General features: G+C 49.1%; 1 protein-coding gene across 1 annotated transcript in view; it reads right to left on the reverse strand.

The window, feature by feature from the left end:
- Window positions 1-20,000, reverse strand: part of LOC306914974 (phospholipid-transporting ATPase ABCA1-like) — a gene marked incomplete at both ends in the record, with an annotated part of 74,380 nt that overhangs the window by 26,679 nt on the left and 27,701 nt on the right. The window contains 2 exons of the mRNA XM_079492216.1: window positions 1,455-1,682; window positions 5,418-5,539. Coding sequence (XP_079348342.1) covers window positions 1,455-1,682; window positions 5,418-5,539 — 350 coding nt within the window. The remainder of the gene's footprint in view (window positions 1-1,454; window positions 1,683-5,417; window positions 5,540-20,000) is intronic.

A 20,000-nucleotide genomic window follows, 5' to 3' on the forward strand; every position in this document is an offset into this window, starting at 1 on the left:
TTGAAACCAGGTGATGTTCTGGGCCAGATCTGACTAGTCTTGGTTGAAACCAGGTGATGTTCTGGGCCAGATCTGACTAGTCTTGGTTGAAACCAGGTGATGTTCTGGGCCAGATCTGACTAGTCTTGGTTGAAACCAGGTGATGTTCTGGGCCAGATCTGACTAGTCTTGGTTGAAACCAGGTGATGTTCTGGGCCAGATCTGACTAGTCTTGGTTGAAACCAGGTGATGTTCTGGGCCAGATCTGACTAGTCTTGGTTGAAACCAGGTGATGTTCTGGGCCAGATCTGACTAGTCTTGGTTGAAACCAGGTGATGTTCTGGGCCAGATCTGACTAGTCTTGGTTGAAACCAGGTGATGTTCTGGGCCAGATCTGACTAGTCTTGGTTGAAACCAGGTGATGTTCTGGGCCAGATCTGACTAGTCTTGGTTGAAACCAGGTGATGTTCTGGGCCAGATCTGACTAGTCTTGGTTGAAACCAGGTGATGTTCTGGGCCAGATCTTGTGGTGCGCGGCACCCCTTGTGGTGCGCGGCACCCCTTGTGGTGCGCGGCACCCCTTGTGGTGCGTGAGCGCCTTCTAGGGGGTGCGCGGCACCCCTTGTGGTGCGCGGCACCCCTTGTGGTGCGCGGCACCCCTTGTGGTGCGCGGCACCCCTTGTGGTGCGTGGCACCCCTTGTGGTGCGTGGCACCCCTTGTGGTGCGTGAGCGCCTTCTAGGGGGTGCGCGACATGAAAAGGCTAATGGTGGTGCTATGGTTTTATTTTAAATATATTAACATATTATGCCCATATAGAGCAAGTATATGCAGAATATAGCCATGCTGCATATATTATGCCATATTCAGGTTCATATATGTACATCTATGTGGATAAATAGGAAATATATATTCTCTTTATAGCTTATTCAATTTATATTTCCATGTGGGGGGGTGCGTCAGCTAGGTCAGCAGGTAACAGGGGGTGCGTCAGCTAGGTCAGGACGTAACAGGGGGTGCGTCAGCTAGGTCGGGAGGTAACAGGGGGTGCGTCAGCTAGGTCAGCAGGTAACAGGGGGTGCGTCAGCCAGGTCAGGACGTAACAGGGGGTGCGTCAGCTAGGTCGGGAGGTAACAGGGGGTGCGTCAGCTAGGTCGGGAGGTAACAGGGGGTGCGTCAGCTAGGTCGGGAGGTAACAGGGGGTGCGTCAGCTAGGTCGGGAGGTAACAGGGGGTGCGTCAGCTAGGTCGGGAGGTAACAGGGGGTGCGTCAGCTAGGTCGGGAGGTAACAGGGGGTGCGTCAGCTAGGTCGGGAGGTAACAGGGGGTGCACGGCCAAAAAGGTTTGGGAACCGCTGGCCTAGCGATTATTAGAGGTGCATGTGTGCTCTCTAAATCAGCCTCATAGTCGCGAGTCAGATTCCCGAGCCCTGAAAGTTGTGCTGCGACAACAGAAGAAGAAGATGTTTTTTTTTACCACAATGGGTTTGAGGAAGTCCAGACTGCTGAGGAACAGAGCCTCGGCCCGGTCCAGCCACACCACGTTGGCTCTGCAGATGGTCTGCTGCACCTCCAGGGAGACCCGGGGGTCCGAGATGTTGACGAAATCCTCCAGGCTGGACGACGGACCCCCCGAGGGACCCCCGGGGGTCCTGCCTCCGGGACACATGTCTCTGAGGTGGACCCCGACGCCTCTGGTCAGCACCTGATGACCAGGAGGAGGAGAGTAGATTAAATGGTACGAGATAAAACATTTGTTAAAGTTTCAAGGTTCAAGGTTTAACTTTATCGTCACATCTTTGTGTACAGGTATAGGCTACATAATAAGAGTAAAACTGTATTGTTCCAAAAAGTCAAAGTCATAAGATTTGTCACATTTGACAAATTTGAATTTTAAATTTGTTCTCTGCATTTGACCCATCTCGTGGAGCGGTGAGCCGCAGCCAAGGAGCGGTGAGCCGCAGCCAAGGAGCGGTGAGCCGCAGCCAAGGAGCGGTGAGCTGCAGCCAAGGAGCGGTGAACCGCAGCCAAGGAGCGGTGAGCCGCAGCCAAGTCAAGGAGCGGTGAGCTGCAGCCAAGGAGCGGTGAACCGCAGCCAAGGAGCGGTGAGCCGCAGCCAAGGAGCGGTGAGCTGCAGCCAAGGAGCGGTGAACCGCAGCCAAGGAGCGGTGAGCTGCAGCCAAGGAGCGGTGAACCGCAGCCAAGGAGCGGTGAGCCGCAGCCAAGGAGCGGTGAGCTGCAGCCAAGGAGCGGTGAGCTGCAGCCAAGGAGCGGTGAGCTGCAGCCAACCGCAGCCAAGGAGCGGTGAGCCGCAGCCAAGGAGCGGTGAGCCGCAGCCAAGGAGCGGTGAGCTGCAGCCAACCGCAGCCAAGGAGCGGTGAGCCGCAGCCAAGGAGCGGTGAGCCGCAGCCAAGGAGCGGTGAGCTGCAGCCAAGGAGCGGTGAGCCGCAGCCAAGGAGCGGTGAGCCGCAGCCAAGGAGCGGTGAGCCGCAGCCAAGGAGCGGTGAGCTGCAGCCAAGGAGCAGTGAGCTGCAGCCAAGGAGCAGTGAGCTGCAGCCAAGGAGCGGTGAGCTGCAGCCAAGGAGTGGTGAGCTGCAGCCGTGCCGCGCTTGGGAATCATTTACTGAGTAGATCTGACCCCCCCATTAGGGACTGACCCCCCCGATCCAACCCTTTGATGCTGAGAAAAACGTAAAAATATGAACACAATCCCCGCCGGCTTAATAGTCTAATTAATCGGCTAAATGTCATCAAACGGTGGTCCGTGGCTCAGATGGGTCTGAGAGGCTAAATGTCATCAGATGGTGGTCCGTGGCTCAGATGGGTCTGAGAGGCTAAATGTCATCAGATGGTGGTCCGTGGCTCAGATGGGTCTGAGAGGCTAAATGTCATCAGATGGTGGTCCGTGGCTCAGATGGGTCTGAGAGGCTAAATGTCATCAGATGGTGGTCCGTGGCTCAGATGGGTCTGAGAGGCTAAATGTCATCAGATGGTGGTCCGTGGCTCAAATGGGTCTGAGAGGCTAAATGTCATCAAACGGTGGTCCGTGGCTCAGATGGGTCTGAGAGGCTAAATGTCATCAAACGGTGGTCCGTGTCTCAGATGGGTCTGAGAGGCTAAATGTCATCAGACGGTGGTCCGTGGCTCAGATGGGTCTGAGAGGTTAATGTCATCAAACGGTGGTCCGTGGCTCAGATGGGTCTGAGAGGCTAAATGTCATCAAACGGTGGTCCGTGGCTCAGATGGGTCTGAGAGGCTAAATGTCATCAAACGGTGGTCCGTGGCTCAGATGGGTCTGAGAGGCTAAATGTCATCAAACGGTGGTCCGTGGCTCAGATGGGTCTGAGAGGCTAAATGTCATCAAACGGTGGTCCGTGGCTCAGATGGGTCTGAGAGGCTAAATGTCATCAAACGGTGGTTCCGTGGCTCAGATGGGTCTGAGAGGCTAAATGTCATCAAACGGTGGTCCGTGGCTCAGATGGGTCTGAGAGGCTAAATGTCATCAAACGGTGGTCCGTGGCTCAGATGGGTCTGAGAGGCTAAATGTCATCAGACGGTGGTCCGTGGCTCAGATGGGTCTGAGAGGCTAAATGTCATCAGACGGTGGTCCGTGGCTCAGATGGGTCTGAGAGGCTAAATGTCATCAAACGGTGGTCCGTGGCTCAGATAGGTCTGAGAGGCTAAATGTCATCAAACGGTGGTCCGTGGCTCAGATGGGTCTGAGAGGCTAAATGTCATCAAACGGTGGTCCGTGGCTCAGATGGGTCTGAGAGGCTAAATGTCATCAAACGGTGGTTCCGTGGCTCAAATGGGTCTGAGAGGCTAAATGTCATCAAACGGTGGTCCGTGGCTCAGATGGGTCTGAGAGGCTAAATGTCATCAGATGGTGGTCCGTGGCTCAGATGGGTCTGAGAGGCTAAATGTCATCAGATGGTGGTCCGTGGCTCAGATGGGTCTGAGAGGCTAAATGTCATCAGATGGTGGTCCGTGGCTCAGATGGGTCTGAGAGGCTAAATGTCATCAGATGGTGGTCCGTGGCTCAGATGGGTCTGAGAGGCTAAATGTCATCAAACGGTGGTCCGTGGCTCAGATGGGTCTGAGAGGCTAAATGTCATCAAACGGTGGTCCGTGGCTCAGATGGGTCTGAGAGGCTAAATGTCATCAAACGGTGGTCCGTGGCTCAGATGGGTCTGAGAGGCTAAATGTCATCAAACGGTGGTCCGTGGCTCAGATGGGTCTGAGAGGCTAAATGTCATCAGATGGTGGTCCGTGGCTCAGATGGGTCTGAGAGGCTAAATGTCATCAAACGGTGGTTCCGTGGCTCAGATGGGTCTGAGAGGCTAAATGTCATCAAACGGTGGTCCGTGGCTCAGATGGGTCTGAGAGGCTAAATGTCATCAAACGGTGGTCCGTGGCTCAGATGGGTCTGAGAGGCTAAATGTCATGAAACGGTGGTTCCGTGGCTTAGATGGGTCTGAGAGGCTAAATGTCATCAAACGGTGGTCCGTGGCTCAGATGGGTCTGAGAGGCTAAATGTCATCAGATGGTGGTCTGTGGCTCAGATGGGTCTGAGAGGCTAAATGTCATCAGATGGTGGTCTGTGGCTCAGATGGGTCTGAGTGGCTAAATGTCATCAGATGGTGGTCCGTGGCTCAGATGGGTCTGAGAGGCTAAATGTCATCAAACGGTGGTTCCGTGGCTCAAAACGCTGAATAAATAAATAATGCAATGTGAAAAAGGGTTGAAGACCACTGAAGTAATATGTTACTGTTAACCCATTTATACCTGAGGACGATTCCACAAATCCTGACCCCATGTTTCTGTACCAGTGGTGCTCAAACTATTTAATGTCAAGGACCCCCAGAATTATCTGTATTTGGCCGCCAGCAAAGATTTGAGTTAAAAACGTTGGCTCTGAAAGAATATATATTCAAACATTTGGGCCACATTCTCAAGATTTTTCAAAAATAGCAGATCTACAAGCTCGTAGCGCGGCACTCGGTGCCGCGCTACGAGCTGTAGATCTGCTATTTTTCAACAGATAAAGTACAACATAATGCCAGTTAAAACACCAAAAAGGGGTTCGCGCCCAAAATGTGTTAATTGACAGGGAGAAAAACAAAGCGGAGCAGATAAAGAGTTGTGTGATAAGTCGTGATAAGGTCCAACATGTGACTCATTATCTGTCAGCCCGTTATCTCCATTAGGCTCATCACTGTATGGACGCTCAGGGTCAAAGGTCAGGCCCTGTTTGTTACCGAAGCAAAACTATAAATAATACAATTCTCACAAAGACTGAAAATGTTTGTTTTTAGGACTTCAGGCCATAAAGTCCTTATCTGTGAAACGGCGTTACCAACAAACTCCCGAATTGTACCATCACACCTGTATATTACTGTATATTAACTGTGCTGGAGTTTAATGTATTGTAAACGCTCACCCTCTCCAGGTCTATGTCAGCTTCCAGGACCTGCCCCACTGCATGCTGGGACATGGAGGCGTTGTGCAGCAGGAAGGAGGTGAAGGACTCCTGGTCCAGGAGGAAGTCTTTTACTTTGAAACCTGGAGAGAGAGAGAGAGAGAGAGCGAGAGAGACAGAGACAGAGACAGAGACAGAGACAGAGAGAGAGAGAGAGAGAGAGAGAGAGAGAGAGAGAGAGAGAGAGAGAGAGAGAGAGAGAGAGAGAGAGAGACACACACAATAAAATACTTTTACTTTGAAAACCACTTTTAACTTGAAACAAAAAAATAAATAAAAGAAAAAATAAATAAAAGAAGAAAAACTAAATGTTAAAGACTTAGTGAAAATTGATCTACAAGCTCAACGGTCGTCAGGAAGAGACACGTTGTGAGCTTGTAGATCTGCTATTTTCACCAGTGCTACACCAGAATGCAGCTCAAAGTGCTTTTTATGGAGAAGAAAGAAAAGCAAGGGCATAAAACAGCATTAAAATAATAGCAGGGAATAATGCGATACAGTGAGGACGAATACAGAGGGTTTACAGTGAGGACGCGGCGGATAGAGGGTTTACAGTGAGGACGCGGCGGGTAGAGAGGGTTTACAGTGAGGACGCGGCGGATAGAGGGGGTTTACAGTGAGGACGCGGCGGATAGAGAGGGTTTACAGTGAGGACGAATAGAGAGGGTTTACAGTGAGGACGCGGCGGATAGAGCGTTTACAGTGAGGACGCGGTGGATAGAGGGTTTACAGTGAGGACGCGGCGGATAGAGAGGGTTTACAGTGATGACGCGGCGGATAGAGAGGGTTTACAGTGAGGACGAATAGAGAGGGTTTACAGTGAGGACGCGGCGGATAGAGGGTTTACAGTGAGGACGCGGCGGGTAGAGAGGGTTTACAGTGAGGACGCGGCGGATAGAGAGGGTTTACAGTGAGGACGCGGCGGATAGAGAGGGTTTACAGTGAGGACGCGGCGGATAGAGAGGGTTTACAGTGAGGACGCGGCGGATAGAGAGGGTTTACAGTGAGGACGAATAGAGAGGGTTTACAGTGAGGACGCGGCGGATAGAGAGGGTTTACAGTGAGGACGAATAGAGAGGGTTTACAGTGAGGACGCGGCGGATAGAGCGTTTACAGTGAGGACGCCTCGGATAGAGAGGGTTTACAGTGAGGACGCGGTGGATAGAGGGGGTTTACAGTGAGGACGCGGCGGATAGAGGGTTTACAGTGAGGACGCGGTGGATAGAGGGGGTTTACAGTGAGGACGCGGCGGATAGAGGGTTTACAGTGAGGACGCGGCGGATAGAGGGGGTTTACAGTGAGGACGGGGCGGATAGAGAGGGTTTACAGTGAGGACGCGGTGGATAGAGGGTTTACAGTGAGGACGCGGCGGATAGAGAGGGTTTACAGTGAGGACGCGGCGGATAGAGGGTTTACAGTGAGGACGCGGCGGATAGAGAGGGTTTACAGTGAGGACGGGGCGGATAGAGAGGGTTTACAGTGAGGACGCGGCGGATAGAGGGTTTACAGTGAGGACGCGGCGGATAGAGGGTTTACAGTGAGGACGCGGTGGATAGAGGGTTTACAGTGAGGACGCGGCGGATAGAGGGTTTACAGTGAGGACGCGGCGGATAGAGAGGGTTTACAGTGAGGACGGGGCGGATAGAGAGGGTTTACAGTGAGGACGCGGTGGATAGAGGGTTTACAGTGAGGACGCGGCGGATAGAGGGTTTACAGTGAGGACGCGGTGGATAGAGGGTTTACAGTGAGGACGCGGTGGATAGAGAGGGTTTACAGTGAGGACGCGGTGGATAGAGAGGGTTTACAGTGAGGACGCGGCGGATAGAGGGTTTACAGTGAGGACGCGGCGGATAGAGAGGGTTTACAGTGAGGACGCGGCGGATAGAGGGTTTACAGTGAGGACGCGGCGGATAGAGAGGGTTTACAGTGAGGACGCGGCGGATAGAGGGTTTACAGTGAGGACGCGGCGGATAGAGGGTTTACAGTGAGGACGCGGCGGATAGAGGGGGTTTACAGTGAGGACGCGGCGGATAGAGAGGGTTTACAGTGAGGACGCGGCGGATAGAGGGGGTTTACAGTGAGGACGCGGTGGATAGAGGGTTTACAGTGAGGACGCGGTGGATAGAGGGTTTACAGTGAGGACGCGGTGGATAGAGGGGGTTTACAGTGAGGACGCGGCGGATAGAGAGGGTTTACAGTGAGGACGCGGCGGATAGAGAGGGTTTACAGTGAGGACGCGGCGGATAGAGGGTTTACAGTGAGGACGCGGCGGATAGAGAGGGTTTACAGTGAGGACGCGGCGGATAGAGAGTTTACAGTGAGGACGCGGCGGATAGAGGGTTTACAGTGAGGACGCGGCGGATAGAGAGGGTTTACAGTGAGGACGCGGCGGATAGAGAGTTTACAGTGAGGACGCGGCGGATAGAGAGGGTTTACAGTGAGGACGCGGCGGATAGAGAGGGTTTTGGTTGAGCTCTGTCTGTACTTGGGACGCCTATAGAGCGTCCCAGTCCCGCCCCCTTTCCTGACTACGCCAGGCCCAGTCCCGCCCCCTTTCCTGACGACGCCAGGCCCAGTCCCGCCCCCTTTCCTGACGACGCCAGGCCCAGTCCCGCCCCCTTTACTGACGACGCCAGGCCCAGTCCCGCCCCCTTTCCTGACGACGCCAGGCCCAGTCCCGCCCCCTTTCATGACGACGCCAGGCCCAGTCCCGCCCCCTTTCCTGACGACGCCAGGCCCAGTCCCGCCCCCTTTCATGACGACGCCAGGCCCAGTCCCGCCCCCTTTCATGACGACGCCAGGCCCAGTCCCGCCCCCTTTCATGACGACGCCAGGCCCAGTCCCGCCCCCTTTCATGACGACGCCAGGCCCAGTCCCGCCCCCTTTCATGACGACGCCAGGCCCAGTCCCGCCCCCTTTAATGACGACGCCAGGCCCAGTCCCGCCCCCTTTAATGACGACGCCAGGCCCAGTCCCGCCCCCTTTCATGACGACGCCAGGCCCAGGAAATAATTCCCAATGCATTTTCCCTCATAGACATTTCAAAAAGTATTTATTTAAAGACTTTTTAAGCGTCGTACGAAGCCAACTCGAGTCGTGACAAATCATGACAACACAATATTTTGGACCAAACAAATAATTACAAAGAAGAAAAACAACAAAAAAAGTGTTGTAACCTGCCGTTTTTTTTCTACTTTCTAATTATTTGTTCGGCCCAAAACATTGTGTTTGTTGTCATGATTTGTCACGACAAGAGTTGTCTTTGTCCGCGGCGTAAACGTCTTTATATAAATACTTTCTGAAAAGTCTATGAGGAAAATGAACGGGGATTTATTTTCCGGGTCTCTCGAGGGGGCGGGGCTGCGACGCTCTATATACACTCCAAATCTCTCACCAAAAAAAATAAACAAGATTCTACACAGCTGTCATTCTTTAGTGACTAAATAATACCATCCCACCAGATCCTGGGGTTTAAGTGGTTAACCCATTCTGGGCGGGAACCCCTTTTGGTGTTTTATGCATTATGTTATACTTGAGCTATTGAAAAATACCAGATCTACAAGCTCATAGTGCGGCACCGAGTGCCGGGTGGGGGGGGGCTCACTGGAACAACATATTTTCAGATGGGGGTCGGCGGCCAAATACAGATAATTCTGGGGCTCCTTGACGTGAAAAGGGTTGAGAACCACTGGGTTGAGAACCACTGGGTTGAGAACCACTGAGGGTTGAGAACCACTGGGTTGAGAACCACTGGGTTGAGAACCACTGAGGGTTGAGAACCACTGGGTTAAGAACCACTGGGTTGAGAACCACTGAGGGTTGAGAACCACTGGGTTGAGAACCACTGGGTTGAGAACCACTGGGTTGAGAACCACTGGGTTGAGAACCACTGGGTTGAGAACCACTGAGGGTTGAGAACCACTGGGTTGAGAACCACTGGGTTGAGAACCACTGGGTTGAGAACCACTGGGTTGAGAACCACTGGGTTGAGAACCACTGGGTTGAGAACCACTGAGGGTTGAGAACCACTGGGTTGAGAACCACTGAGGGTTGAGAACCACTGGGTTGAGAACCACTGGGTTGAGAACCACTGGGTTGAGAACCACTGGGTTGAGAACCACTGGGTTGAGAACCACTGAGGGTTGAGAACCACTGAGGGTTGAGAACCACTGGGTTGAGAACCACTGGGTTGAGAACCACTGGGTTGAGAACCACTGGGTTGAGAACCACTGAGGGTTGAGAACCACTGGGTTGAGAACCACTGGGTTGAGAACCACTGGGTTGAGAACCACTGAGGGTTGAGAACCACTGAGGGTTGAGAACCACTGGGTTGAGAACCACTGGGTTGAGAACCACTGGGTTGAGAACCACTGGGTTGAGAACCACTGGGTTGAGAACCACTGGGTTGAGAACCACTGAGGGTTGAGAACCACTGAGGGTTGAGAACCACTGAGGGTTGAGAACCACTGGGTTGAGAACCACTGAGGGTTGAGAACCACTGAGGGTTGAGAACCACTGAGGGTTGAGAACCACTGAGGGTTGAGAACCACTGGGTTGAGAACCACTGAGGGTTGTGAGAACCACTGAGGGTTGAGAACCACTGAGGGTTGAGAACCACTGCCATACAGTAGAAACATGGGGTTAAATGAAAAAGGCGTGTTTTCGGTTGCCCTGAAACCCATCTCTCTCTCTCTCTCTCTCTCTCTCTCTCTCTCTCTCTCTCTCCGTCTCTCTCTCCGTCTCTCTCTCCGTCTCTCTCTCCGTCTCTCTCTCTCTCCCTCTCCCTCTCCCTCTCCCTCTCTCCCTCTCCCTCTCCCTCTCCCTCTCCCTCTCCCTCTCCCTCCCTCCCCCTCTCTCTCTCTCTCTCTCTCTCTCTCTCTCTCCCTCTCTCTCTCTCTCTCTCTGACGCCATCCTTTCTTTTCACTCTTAAAACGCAACGGATTAACTTTCTTTGCCATTCAAAGCCACGCCGTGTGGTTAATTACACAGACGCTCATGTGCTCGCTTGTTCCTAGGAGGTGGGTGTGTGTGTGTGTGTGTGTGTGTGTGTGTGTGTGTGTGTGTGTGTGTGTGTGTGTGTGTGTGTGTGTGTGTGCGCGCGCAGCCGTTCATGTGCGTGCTTGTTCCTAGGAGGTGTGTGTGTGGTGTGTGTGTGTGTGTGTGTGTGTGTGTGTGTGTGTGTGTGTGTGTGTGTGTGTGTGTGTGTGTGTGTGTGTGTGCGCGCGCAGCCGTTCATGTGCGTGCTTGTTCCTAGGAGGTGTGTGTGTGGTGTGTGTGTGTGTGTGTGTGTGTGTGTGTGTGTGTGTGTGTGTGTGTGTGTGTGTGTGTGTGTGTGTGTGTGTGTGTGTGTGTGTGTACAGCCGTTCATGTGCGTGCTTGTTCCAGGAGTTTTCCACTGAGGTGGAGCCTGAAGTGTGTGGTGGGAAAAAAAAGTACTTCACATACATAAAAAGTATCAAAACAGAACTTCTGTTATGTGAGGTTCTGTTAGGTGAGGTTCTGTTAGGTGAGGTTCTGTTAGGTGAGGTTCTGTTAGGTGAGGTTCTGTTAGGTGAGGTCCTGTTATGTGAGGTTCTGTTATGTGAGGTCCTGTTAGGTGAGGTTCTGTTAGGTGAGGTCCTGTTATGTGAGGTTCTGTTAGGTGAGGTTCTGTTAGGTGAGGTTCAGTTATGTGAGGTTCTGTTATGTGAGGTCCTGTTATGTGAGGTTCTGTTATGTGAGGTCCTGTTAGGTGAGGTTCTGTTAGGTGAGGTCCTGTTATGTGAGGTTCTGTTATGTGAGGTTCTGTTATGTGAGGTTCTGTTATGTGAGGTCCTGTTATGTGAGGTTCTGTTATGTGAGGTCCTGTTATGTGAGGTTCTGTTATGTGAGGTTCTGTTAGGTGAGGTTCTGTTATGTGAGGTCCTGTTATGTGAGGTTCTGTTATGTGAGGTCCTGTTATGTGAGGTTCTGTTAGGTGAGGTTCTGTTAGGTGAGGTTCTGTTAGGTGAGGTTCTGTTAGGTGAGGTTCTGTTATGTGAGGTCCTGTTATGTGAGGTTCTGTTATGTGAGGTTCTGTTAGGTGAGGTTCTGTTATGTGAGGTCCTGTTATGTGAGGTTCTGTTATGTGAGGTCCTGTTATGTGAGGTTCTGTTAGGTGAGGTTCTGTTAGGTGAGGTTCTGTTAGGTGAGGTTCTGTTAGGTGAGGTTCTGTTAGGTGAGGTTCTGTTATGTGAGGTGAGGTTCTGTTATGTGAGGTTCTGTTAGGTGAGGTTCTGTTAGGTGAGGTTCTGTTAGGTGAGGTTCTGTTAGGTGAGGTTCTGTTAGGTGAGGTTCTGTTAGGTGAGGTTCTGTTATGTGAGGTGAGGTTCTGTTATGTGAGGTTCTGTTAGGTGAGGTTCTGTTAGGTGAGGTTCTGTTATGTGAGGTTCTGTTAGGTGAGGTTCTGTTAGGTGAGGTTCTGTTATGTGAGGTTATGTTATGTGAGGTCCTGTTATGTGAGGTTATGTTATGTGAGGTCCTGTTATGTGAGGTTCTGTTATGTGAGGTCCTGTTATGTGAGGTCCTGTTATGTGAGGTTCTGTTAGGTGAGGTTCTGTTAGGTGAGGTTCTGTTAGGTGAGGTTCTGTTAGGTGAGGTTCTGTTATGTGAGGTCCTGTTATGTGAGGTTCTGTTATGTGAGGTTCTGTTATGTGAGGTTCTGTTATGTGAGGTTCTGTTAGGTGAGGTTCTGTTAGGTGAGGTTCTGTTAGGTGAGGTTCTGTTAGGTGAGGTCCTGTTATGTGAGGTTATGTTATGTGAGGTTCTGTTATGTGAGGTTCTGTTAGGTGAGGTTCTGTTATGTGAGGTTCTGTTATGTGAGGTTCTGTTAGGTGAGGTTCTGTTAGGTGAGGTCCTGTTATGTGAGGTTCTGTTATGTGAGGTTCTGTTATGTGAGGTTCTGTTATGTGAGGTCCTGTTATGTGAGGTCCTGTTATGTGAGGTTCTGTTACGTGAGGTCCTTCTGTTATGTGAGGTTCTGTTATGTGAGGTTCTGTTATGTGAGGTTCTGTTATGTGAGGTCCTGTTATGTGAGGTCCTGTTATGTGAGGTTCTGTTATGTGAGGTTCTGTTATGTGAGGTTCTGTTACGTGAGGTCCTTCTGTTATGTGAGGTTCTGTTATGTGAGGTTCTGTTATGTGAGGTTCTGTTAGGTGAGGTTCTGTTAGGTGAGGTTCTGTTATGTGAGGTTCTGTTATGTGAGGTTCTGTTACGTGAGGTTCTGTTACGTGAGGTTCTGTTAGGTGAGGTTCTGTTAGGTGAGGTTCTGTTATGTGAGGTTCTGTTATGTGAGGTTCTGTTATGTGAGGTCCTGTTAGGTGAGGTTCTGTTAGGTGAGGTTCTGTTAGGTGAGGTCCTGTTACGTGAGGTCCTGTTATGTGAGGTTCTGTTAGGTGAGGTTCTGTTACGTGAGGTTCTGTTACGTGAGGTTCTGTTAGGTGAGGTTCTGTTATGTGAGGTCCTGTTATGTGAGGTCCTGTTATGTGAGGTTCTGTTAGGTGAGGTCCTGTTATGTGAGGTTCTGTTATGTGAGGTTCTGTTATGTGAGGTTCTGTTATGTGAGGTTCTGTTAGGTGAGGTCCTGTTATGTGAGGTTCTGTTAGGTGAGGTCCTGTTATGTGAGGTTCTGTTAGGTTCTGTCCGGATTGAGTGCAGTGTTGTTTTCGTCGACTAAAACTAAGACGAAAAATGTTGGCCGACTGCCCTTCACTGACATGGAAAAAAACTACATGGAAACTAAATGAAAACTAAACTAAGCCACGATGACTAAAACTAAGCCACGATGACTAAAACTAAGCCACGATGACTAAAACTAAGCCACGATGACTAAAACTAAGCCACGATGACTAAAACTAAGACTAAATATATTGACAATTTCGTCAACTAAAGTGTGAGGAAGGGACTAGTGGACAAGAGATCCAGTATAAGTCATTTTACACTTCGTTTGCATGCTGAAAAAAGCCGATCTACAAGCTATATATTTTAAAGAGCGAACATTTAACTGAAATCTTTGCTTCTGGGGGGGGTCCCTGGAACAACATATTTTCAGATGGGGGGCCGGCGGCCGATTACAGATCATTTTTAATAATTTAATAATTTCTGGAGGTCCTTGACATGAAATAGTGTGAGAACGACTGACATAGAAACAGATTGTTTTCAGAAAACTGTCAGGATTTAGAAGATATTTACAGAATCTGGTCTCAGGTCTAAATGAGTTGAGTTCATTACTTGCAGTAAATTACTTCCCCCCCCCCCCCCCCCCCTCCCGCATCTTAAACACAAGAAACTCCACTCTAGGATCATTTGGAGAGAGAGAGAGAGAGAGAGAGAGAGAGAGAGAGAGAGAGAGAGAGAGAGAGAGAGAGAGAGAGAGAGAGAGAGAGAGAGAGAGAATCTATTCTATCCCGACTTTTGTGTGTGTGTCGTTTTGGGAAAAGCGTGTCTGAACATGCTGGACTGTAAAGGGTGCAGGGGGACAGACCGACGTGGAGGAATATTAGGGATGCACCGAAAAGGGAAATTCTTCTTGGCCGAAACCGAATACCGAATATGATTAATATTATATATCTTTTTTTCCTACCATTGCTGTCATGGCCGTACCTTAAAGCTACCTGATTTATGGCAACAGAAATGGTTATGGCAAATCTTAACTTAAATAATAATCACTATTATGGGTCCATAAAACATTTATTCAGCTCATTAATTGCATACAATTCAGGGAAATATTTTCTGCCGAAACCGAATAGGTCGGAAGGAGAAAGAGTCGAGCTTTCATTCTGGTAACATCATGGAAGGAAGAACAGCTGACACAGAGCAGCACTAGAGCTAGGGTACAGCACTGACACAGAACTAGAGCTAGGGTACAGAGAAGCACTAGAGCTAGGGTACAGAGTAGCACTAGAGCTAGGGTACAGAGTAGCACTAGAGCTAGGGTACAGAGCAGCACTAGAGCTAGGGTACAGAGTAGCACTAGAGCTAGGGTACAGAGCAGCACTAGAGCTAGGGTACAGAGTAGAACTAGAGCTAGGGTACAGAGTAGCACTAGAGCTAGGGTACAGAGCAGCACTAGAGCTAGGGTACAGCGCAGCACTAGAGCTAGGGTACAGAGTAGAACTAGAGCTAGGGTACAGAGCAGCACTAGAGCTAGGGTACAGAGCAGCACTAGAGCTAGGGTACAGAGTAGAACTAGAGCTAGGGTACAGAGCAGCACTAGAGCTAGGGTACAGAGCAGCACTAGAGCTAGGGTACAGAGTAGAACTAGAGCTAGGGTACAGAGTAGAACTAGAGCTAGGGTACAGAGCAGCACTAGAGCTAGGGTACAGAGCAGCACTAGAGCTAGGGTACAGAGTAGAACTAGAGCTAGGGTACAGAGCAGCACTAGAGCTAGGGTACAGAGCAGCACTAGAGCTAGGGTACAGAGTAGAACTAGAGCTAGGGTACAGAGCAGCACTAGAGCTAGGGTACAGAGTAGAACTAGAGCTAGGGTACAGAGCAGCACTAGAGCTAGGGTACAGAGCAGCACTAGAGCTAGGGTACAGAGTAGAACTAGAGCTAGGGTACAGAGCAGCACTAGAGCTAGGGTACAGAATAGAACTAGAGCTAGGGTACAGAGCAGCACTAGAGCTAGGGTACAGAGCAGCACTAGAGCTAGGGTACAGAGCAGCACTAGAGCTAGGGTACAGAGTAGAACTAGAGCTAGGGTACAGAGCAGCACTAGAGCTAGGGTACAGAGTAGAACTAGAGCTAGGGTACAGAGTAGAACTAGAGCTAGGGTACAGAGCAGCACTAGAGCTAGGGTACAGCACTGACACAGCCCAGTAGCTATTATGTACTGTATGGCCTTGTCCTCACTTGTGCGCACGCACACGCACCAGAATCTGCTGTCGAAAATAACACATTTTAATAAATACGATTTTTCATATTTAGTCGACATAGTTTGGTGTTGGCTAGAGTAGACCTCACTCTAGAGTAGACCTCACTCTAGAGTAGACCTAGAGTAGACCTCACTCTAGAGTAGAGTAGACCTCACTCTAGAGTAGACCTCACTCTAGAGTAGACCTCACTCTAGAGTAGAGTAGACCTCACTCTAGAGTAGAGTAGACCTCACTCTAGAGTAGACCTCACTCTAGAGTAGAGTAGACCTCACTCTAGAGTAGACCTCACTCTAGAGTAGAGTAGACCTCACTCTAGAGTAGAGTAGACCTCACTCTAGAGTAGACCTCACTCTAGAGTAGAGTAGACCTCACTCTAGAGTAGAGTAGACCTCACTCTAGAGTAGACCTCACTCTAGAGTAGAGTAGACCTCACTCTAGAGTAGACCTCACTCTAGAGTAGACCTAGAGTAGACCTCACTCTAGAGTAGAGTAGACCTCACTCTAGAGTAGACCTCACTCTAGAGTAGACCTCACTCTAGAGTAGAGTAGACCTCACTCTAGAGTAGAGTAGACCTCACTCTAGAGTAGACCTCACTCTAGAGTAGAGTAGACCTCACTCTAGAGTAGACCTCACTCTAGAGTAGAGTAGACCTCACTCTAGAGTAGACCTCACCCTAGAGTAGAGTAGACCTCACTCTAGAGTAGAGTAGACCTCACTCTAGAGTAGACCTCACTCTAGAGTAGAGTAGACCTCACTCTAGAGTAGAGTAGACCTCACTCTAGAGTAGACCTCACTCTAGAGTAGAGTAGACCTCACTCTAGAGTAGACCTCACTCTAGAGTAGACCTCACTCTAGAGTAGAGTAGACCTCACTCTAGAGTAGACCTCACTCTAGAGTAGACCTCACTCTAGAGTAGAGTAGACCTCACTCTAGAGTGAGGTCTACTCTAGAGTGAGGTCTACTCTAGAGTGAGGTCTACTCTAGAGTGAGGTCTACTCTACTCTAGAGTGAGGTCTACTCTAGAGTAGACCTCACTCTAGAGTAGACCTCACTCTAGAGTAGAGTAGACCTCACTCTAGAGTGAGGTCTACTCTAGAGTGAGGTCTACTCTAGAGTGAGGTCTACTCTAGAGTGAGGTCTACTCTAGAGTAGACCTCACTCTAGAGTAGAGTAGACCTCACTCTAGAGTAGACCTCACTCTAGAGTAGACCTCACTCTAGAGTAGAGTAGACCTCACTCTAGAGTGAGGTCTACTCTAGAGTGACGTCTACTCTAGAGTAGACCTCACTCTAGAGTAGACCTCACTCTAGAGCAGTGTTGTAACTAACGCCCTTACATCACGTTACGTTACCTAACGGCGCTACTCTTTGCAGTAACTTGTAACGGAGGCTTTACATTTCCATATTCCATAACGGCCTTATAGTTATTGTCCGAGCGTTACCCGCGTTATAGCGTTATTATGTCAACGTATGATCCAAGTGAAAAGTTTCCCCATACAGCGCTGTGAGTCTGTCATACAGGCTCTGTGCTGACTGCTGCTGAGAGAGCGCGCCGCTCTCTGTGTTGTACTGTGTTGACAGTTTCGTTTGTGCTCTCATACTAGCCTCTGAGCCCACATGGCTACGCACCCTATCATGAACAAAGCATGTCGCAGAAGAGGTCATTGATTGGCTAACGTAGGGACAGATTTCAGGGTAAGCCAATCAGAGACAGTCTGACAGAGTAGGGCGGGTCTTTCGTATGGCTGTGGTAAACAGTTCTAAACTCAGACACACAAACCCTCGTAACGCATAAACGGAAAACGCCGGTTGAACGAACATTATTACCACACGCTACAATGGCAAATACGGAACGGATGACAGCGAGATCGGATGCTTTGTGGGTTGGAAATACAAGCATTATTTGAGTACTTGCGGGTCAAGGAAATGTTTTAACATGCCATGGCGTGTCCCCGCTGTGTGTGATTCGATTCACCGTACTGCCTTTATTATTACTGCTGCGTCCCTCCTGCGCAGCACAGTGCCTGACGTTAGCCGTGCGTTAGCCTTGCACACCGTTGCATGCAACCGGGGACCCGTGGCCACCTCCCCGGGCACAGTGATAGGGCTGCCCTCTCCCCCCCAGAAAAGCATTGAGGTGAAAATGCTAATTATGTGGCGGACAGAAAGCATTGTCCACAATGCAAATCTAAGAAAGCATCTTAAATCAGTCCATGAGCTAGGCTGCCTCACATCACCAAAACAGACAAAGATCGATTTGAAATCGCCACAGAGGCATGTCACCAAGAGTCAACTTGACAAAATGATTGCCACTTGCCAGGTATGTTGTTGAGGAAATGCTTCTCCTCAACGGTGGAGTCTGTTCCTTTCAGAGCACTGGTCAGCAAAATACTAGTGAAAGCAGGGCCAATGTGCAGAAATACATTTTCCAAATACCTGAACAGTGAATATTCTAAAATGGAAGATGAGCTCAAAAATACATTTGATGAATTAGAATATCTCTCTACCACTGCAAATAGGCCTATATGGACTCATTTTTTATTTGATTATTATTATTTTTTTTCATATTGCAAATTTGCACAGCACCATTTGTTTTGAAGGCAAGTTGAGGCTACAATGCCTGTCAACATTTCTGAACATGTTTTATTGTTCCACTACATTTCATAATGTTACTGTGCGGCAGAACAAAAAACCTTCTTTTAAATCGTTTTTTAAATTATTATGTTTAAGTAAAGTAAAGTAACTTTTCAAGTTACTTTCATAAAGTAAAGTAAAGTAAAGTAACTTATCTAAAAAAAAGTTACTTTTTTAGATAAGTAACTATAACTATAACTCTTTACTTTTTAAAAGTAACTTGAACAACACTGCTCTAGAGTGAGGTCTACTCTAGAGTGAGGTCTACTCTAGAGTGAGGTCTACTCTAGAGTGACGTCTACTCTAGAGTAGACCTCACTCTAGAGTAGACCTCACTCTCACAGGAACTATCAACTAACACTAAACAACTTCAAATGACCAACATAGAACATGGTGTTGCTCAAAAGACTAAATCTGAATTTGCTGTCAAAAATACACACACACACGCACGCACGCACAAACTCACACACGCACGCACACAAAAACATAACATGACTTTTCCTGTCAAGGAGCCCCAGATATCCTCAGGCTCTGTGTCACACATACTGATGTGGTGAGAAAACACAAAGGTAAAGGTTGTTTTAACACACAGACCTAATAAAGGTGTCCATAGTGGAGTCACCAGGCTTTACTACTTGGCTCAGCGGTCCAGGCACCTTGGCTGGTAATCCAGTCTGGCAGTGTGCCGCGGGTTCGACTCCCGATCCCGACGGCCTTTACTGCATGTCGTGACAACTCATGACAACACAAACAATATTTTGGACCAAACAAATAATTACAAAGAAGAAAAACAACAAAAAAAGTGTTGTAACCTGCCGTTTTTTTCTTCTTTCTAATTATTTGTTCGGCCCAAAAAATTGTGTGTTTGTTGTCATGATTTGTCACGACTCGAGTTGTCTTTGTCCGCGGCGTAAACGTCTTTAAATAAATACTTTCTGAAATGTCTATGAGGGAAAATGAACGGAGAATCATTTCCTGGTCCATGGTAGGGGGCGGGACTGCGACGCTCTATATGGAGAGCATGTGTACCGATGTGCGTGACATTGCTTTCACATGACATGAAAATAAAAATAAAAATGGCAGTCCCTCGGTCAAATTTGTCACACTTCTAAGACTTCTGGACACTTCTAAGACTTCTGGAGACTTCTAAGACTTCTGGACACTTCTAAGACTTCTGGGAAGACGGGCAGCACACATAGACATCAAAGGGGGCTTCAGCCCCTTCCCATTTTACCCGACTGTAAAACAACTGCCCTTTTACCCGTCTGTAAAACAACTGCCCTTTTACCCGTCTGTAAAACAACTGCCCTTTTACCCGTCTGTAAAACAACTGCCCTTTTACCCGTCTGTAAAACAACTGCCCTTTTACCCGTCTGTAAAACAACTGCCCTTTTACCCGTCTGTAAAACAACTGCCCCTTTTACCCGTCTGTAAAACAACTGCCCTTTTACCCTGTCTGTAAAACAACTGCCCTTTTACCCGTCTGTAAAACAACTGCCCCTTTTACCCGTCTGTAAAACAACTGCCCCTTTTACCCGTCTGTAAAACAACTGCCCTTTTACCCTGTCTGTAAAAAATCTGCCCCTTTTACCCGTCTGTAAAACAACTGCCCCTTTTACCCGTCTGTAAAACAACTGCCCTTTTACCCGTCTGTAAAACAACTGCCCCTTTTACCCGTCTGTAAAACAACTGCCCTTTTACCCTTCTGTAAAACAACTGCCCTTTTACCCGTCTGTAAAACAACTGCCCTTTTACCCGTCTATAAAACAACTGCCCTTTTACCCGTCTGTAAAACAACTGCCCTTTTACCCGTCTGTAAAACAACTGCCCTTTTACCCGTCTGTAAAACAACTGCCCCTTTTACCCTTCTGTAAAACAACTGCCCTTTTACCCGTCTATAAACACAACTGCCCTTTTACCCGTCTATAAACACAACTGCCCTTTTACCCTGTCTGTAAAACAACGGCCCTTTTACCCGTCTGTAAAACAACTGCCCCTTTTACCCGTCTGTAAAAC

This window comes from Electrona antarctica (genome assembly GCF_951216825.1).
Source record: "Electrona antarctica genome assembly, chromosome: 22".
In the NCBI taxonomy this organism is placed as follows: Eukaryota; Metazoa; Chordata; class Actinopteri; order Myctophiformes; family Myctophidae; genus Electrona; species Electrona antarctica.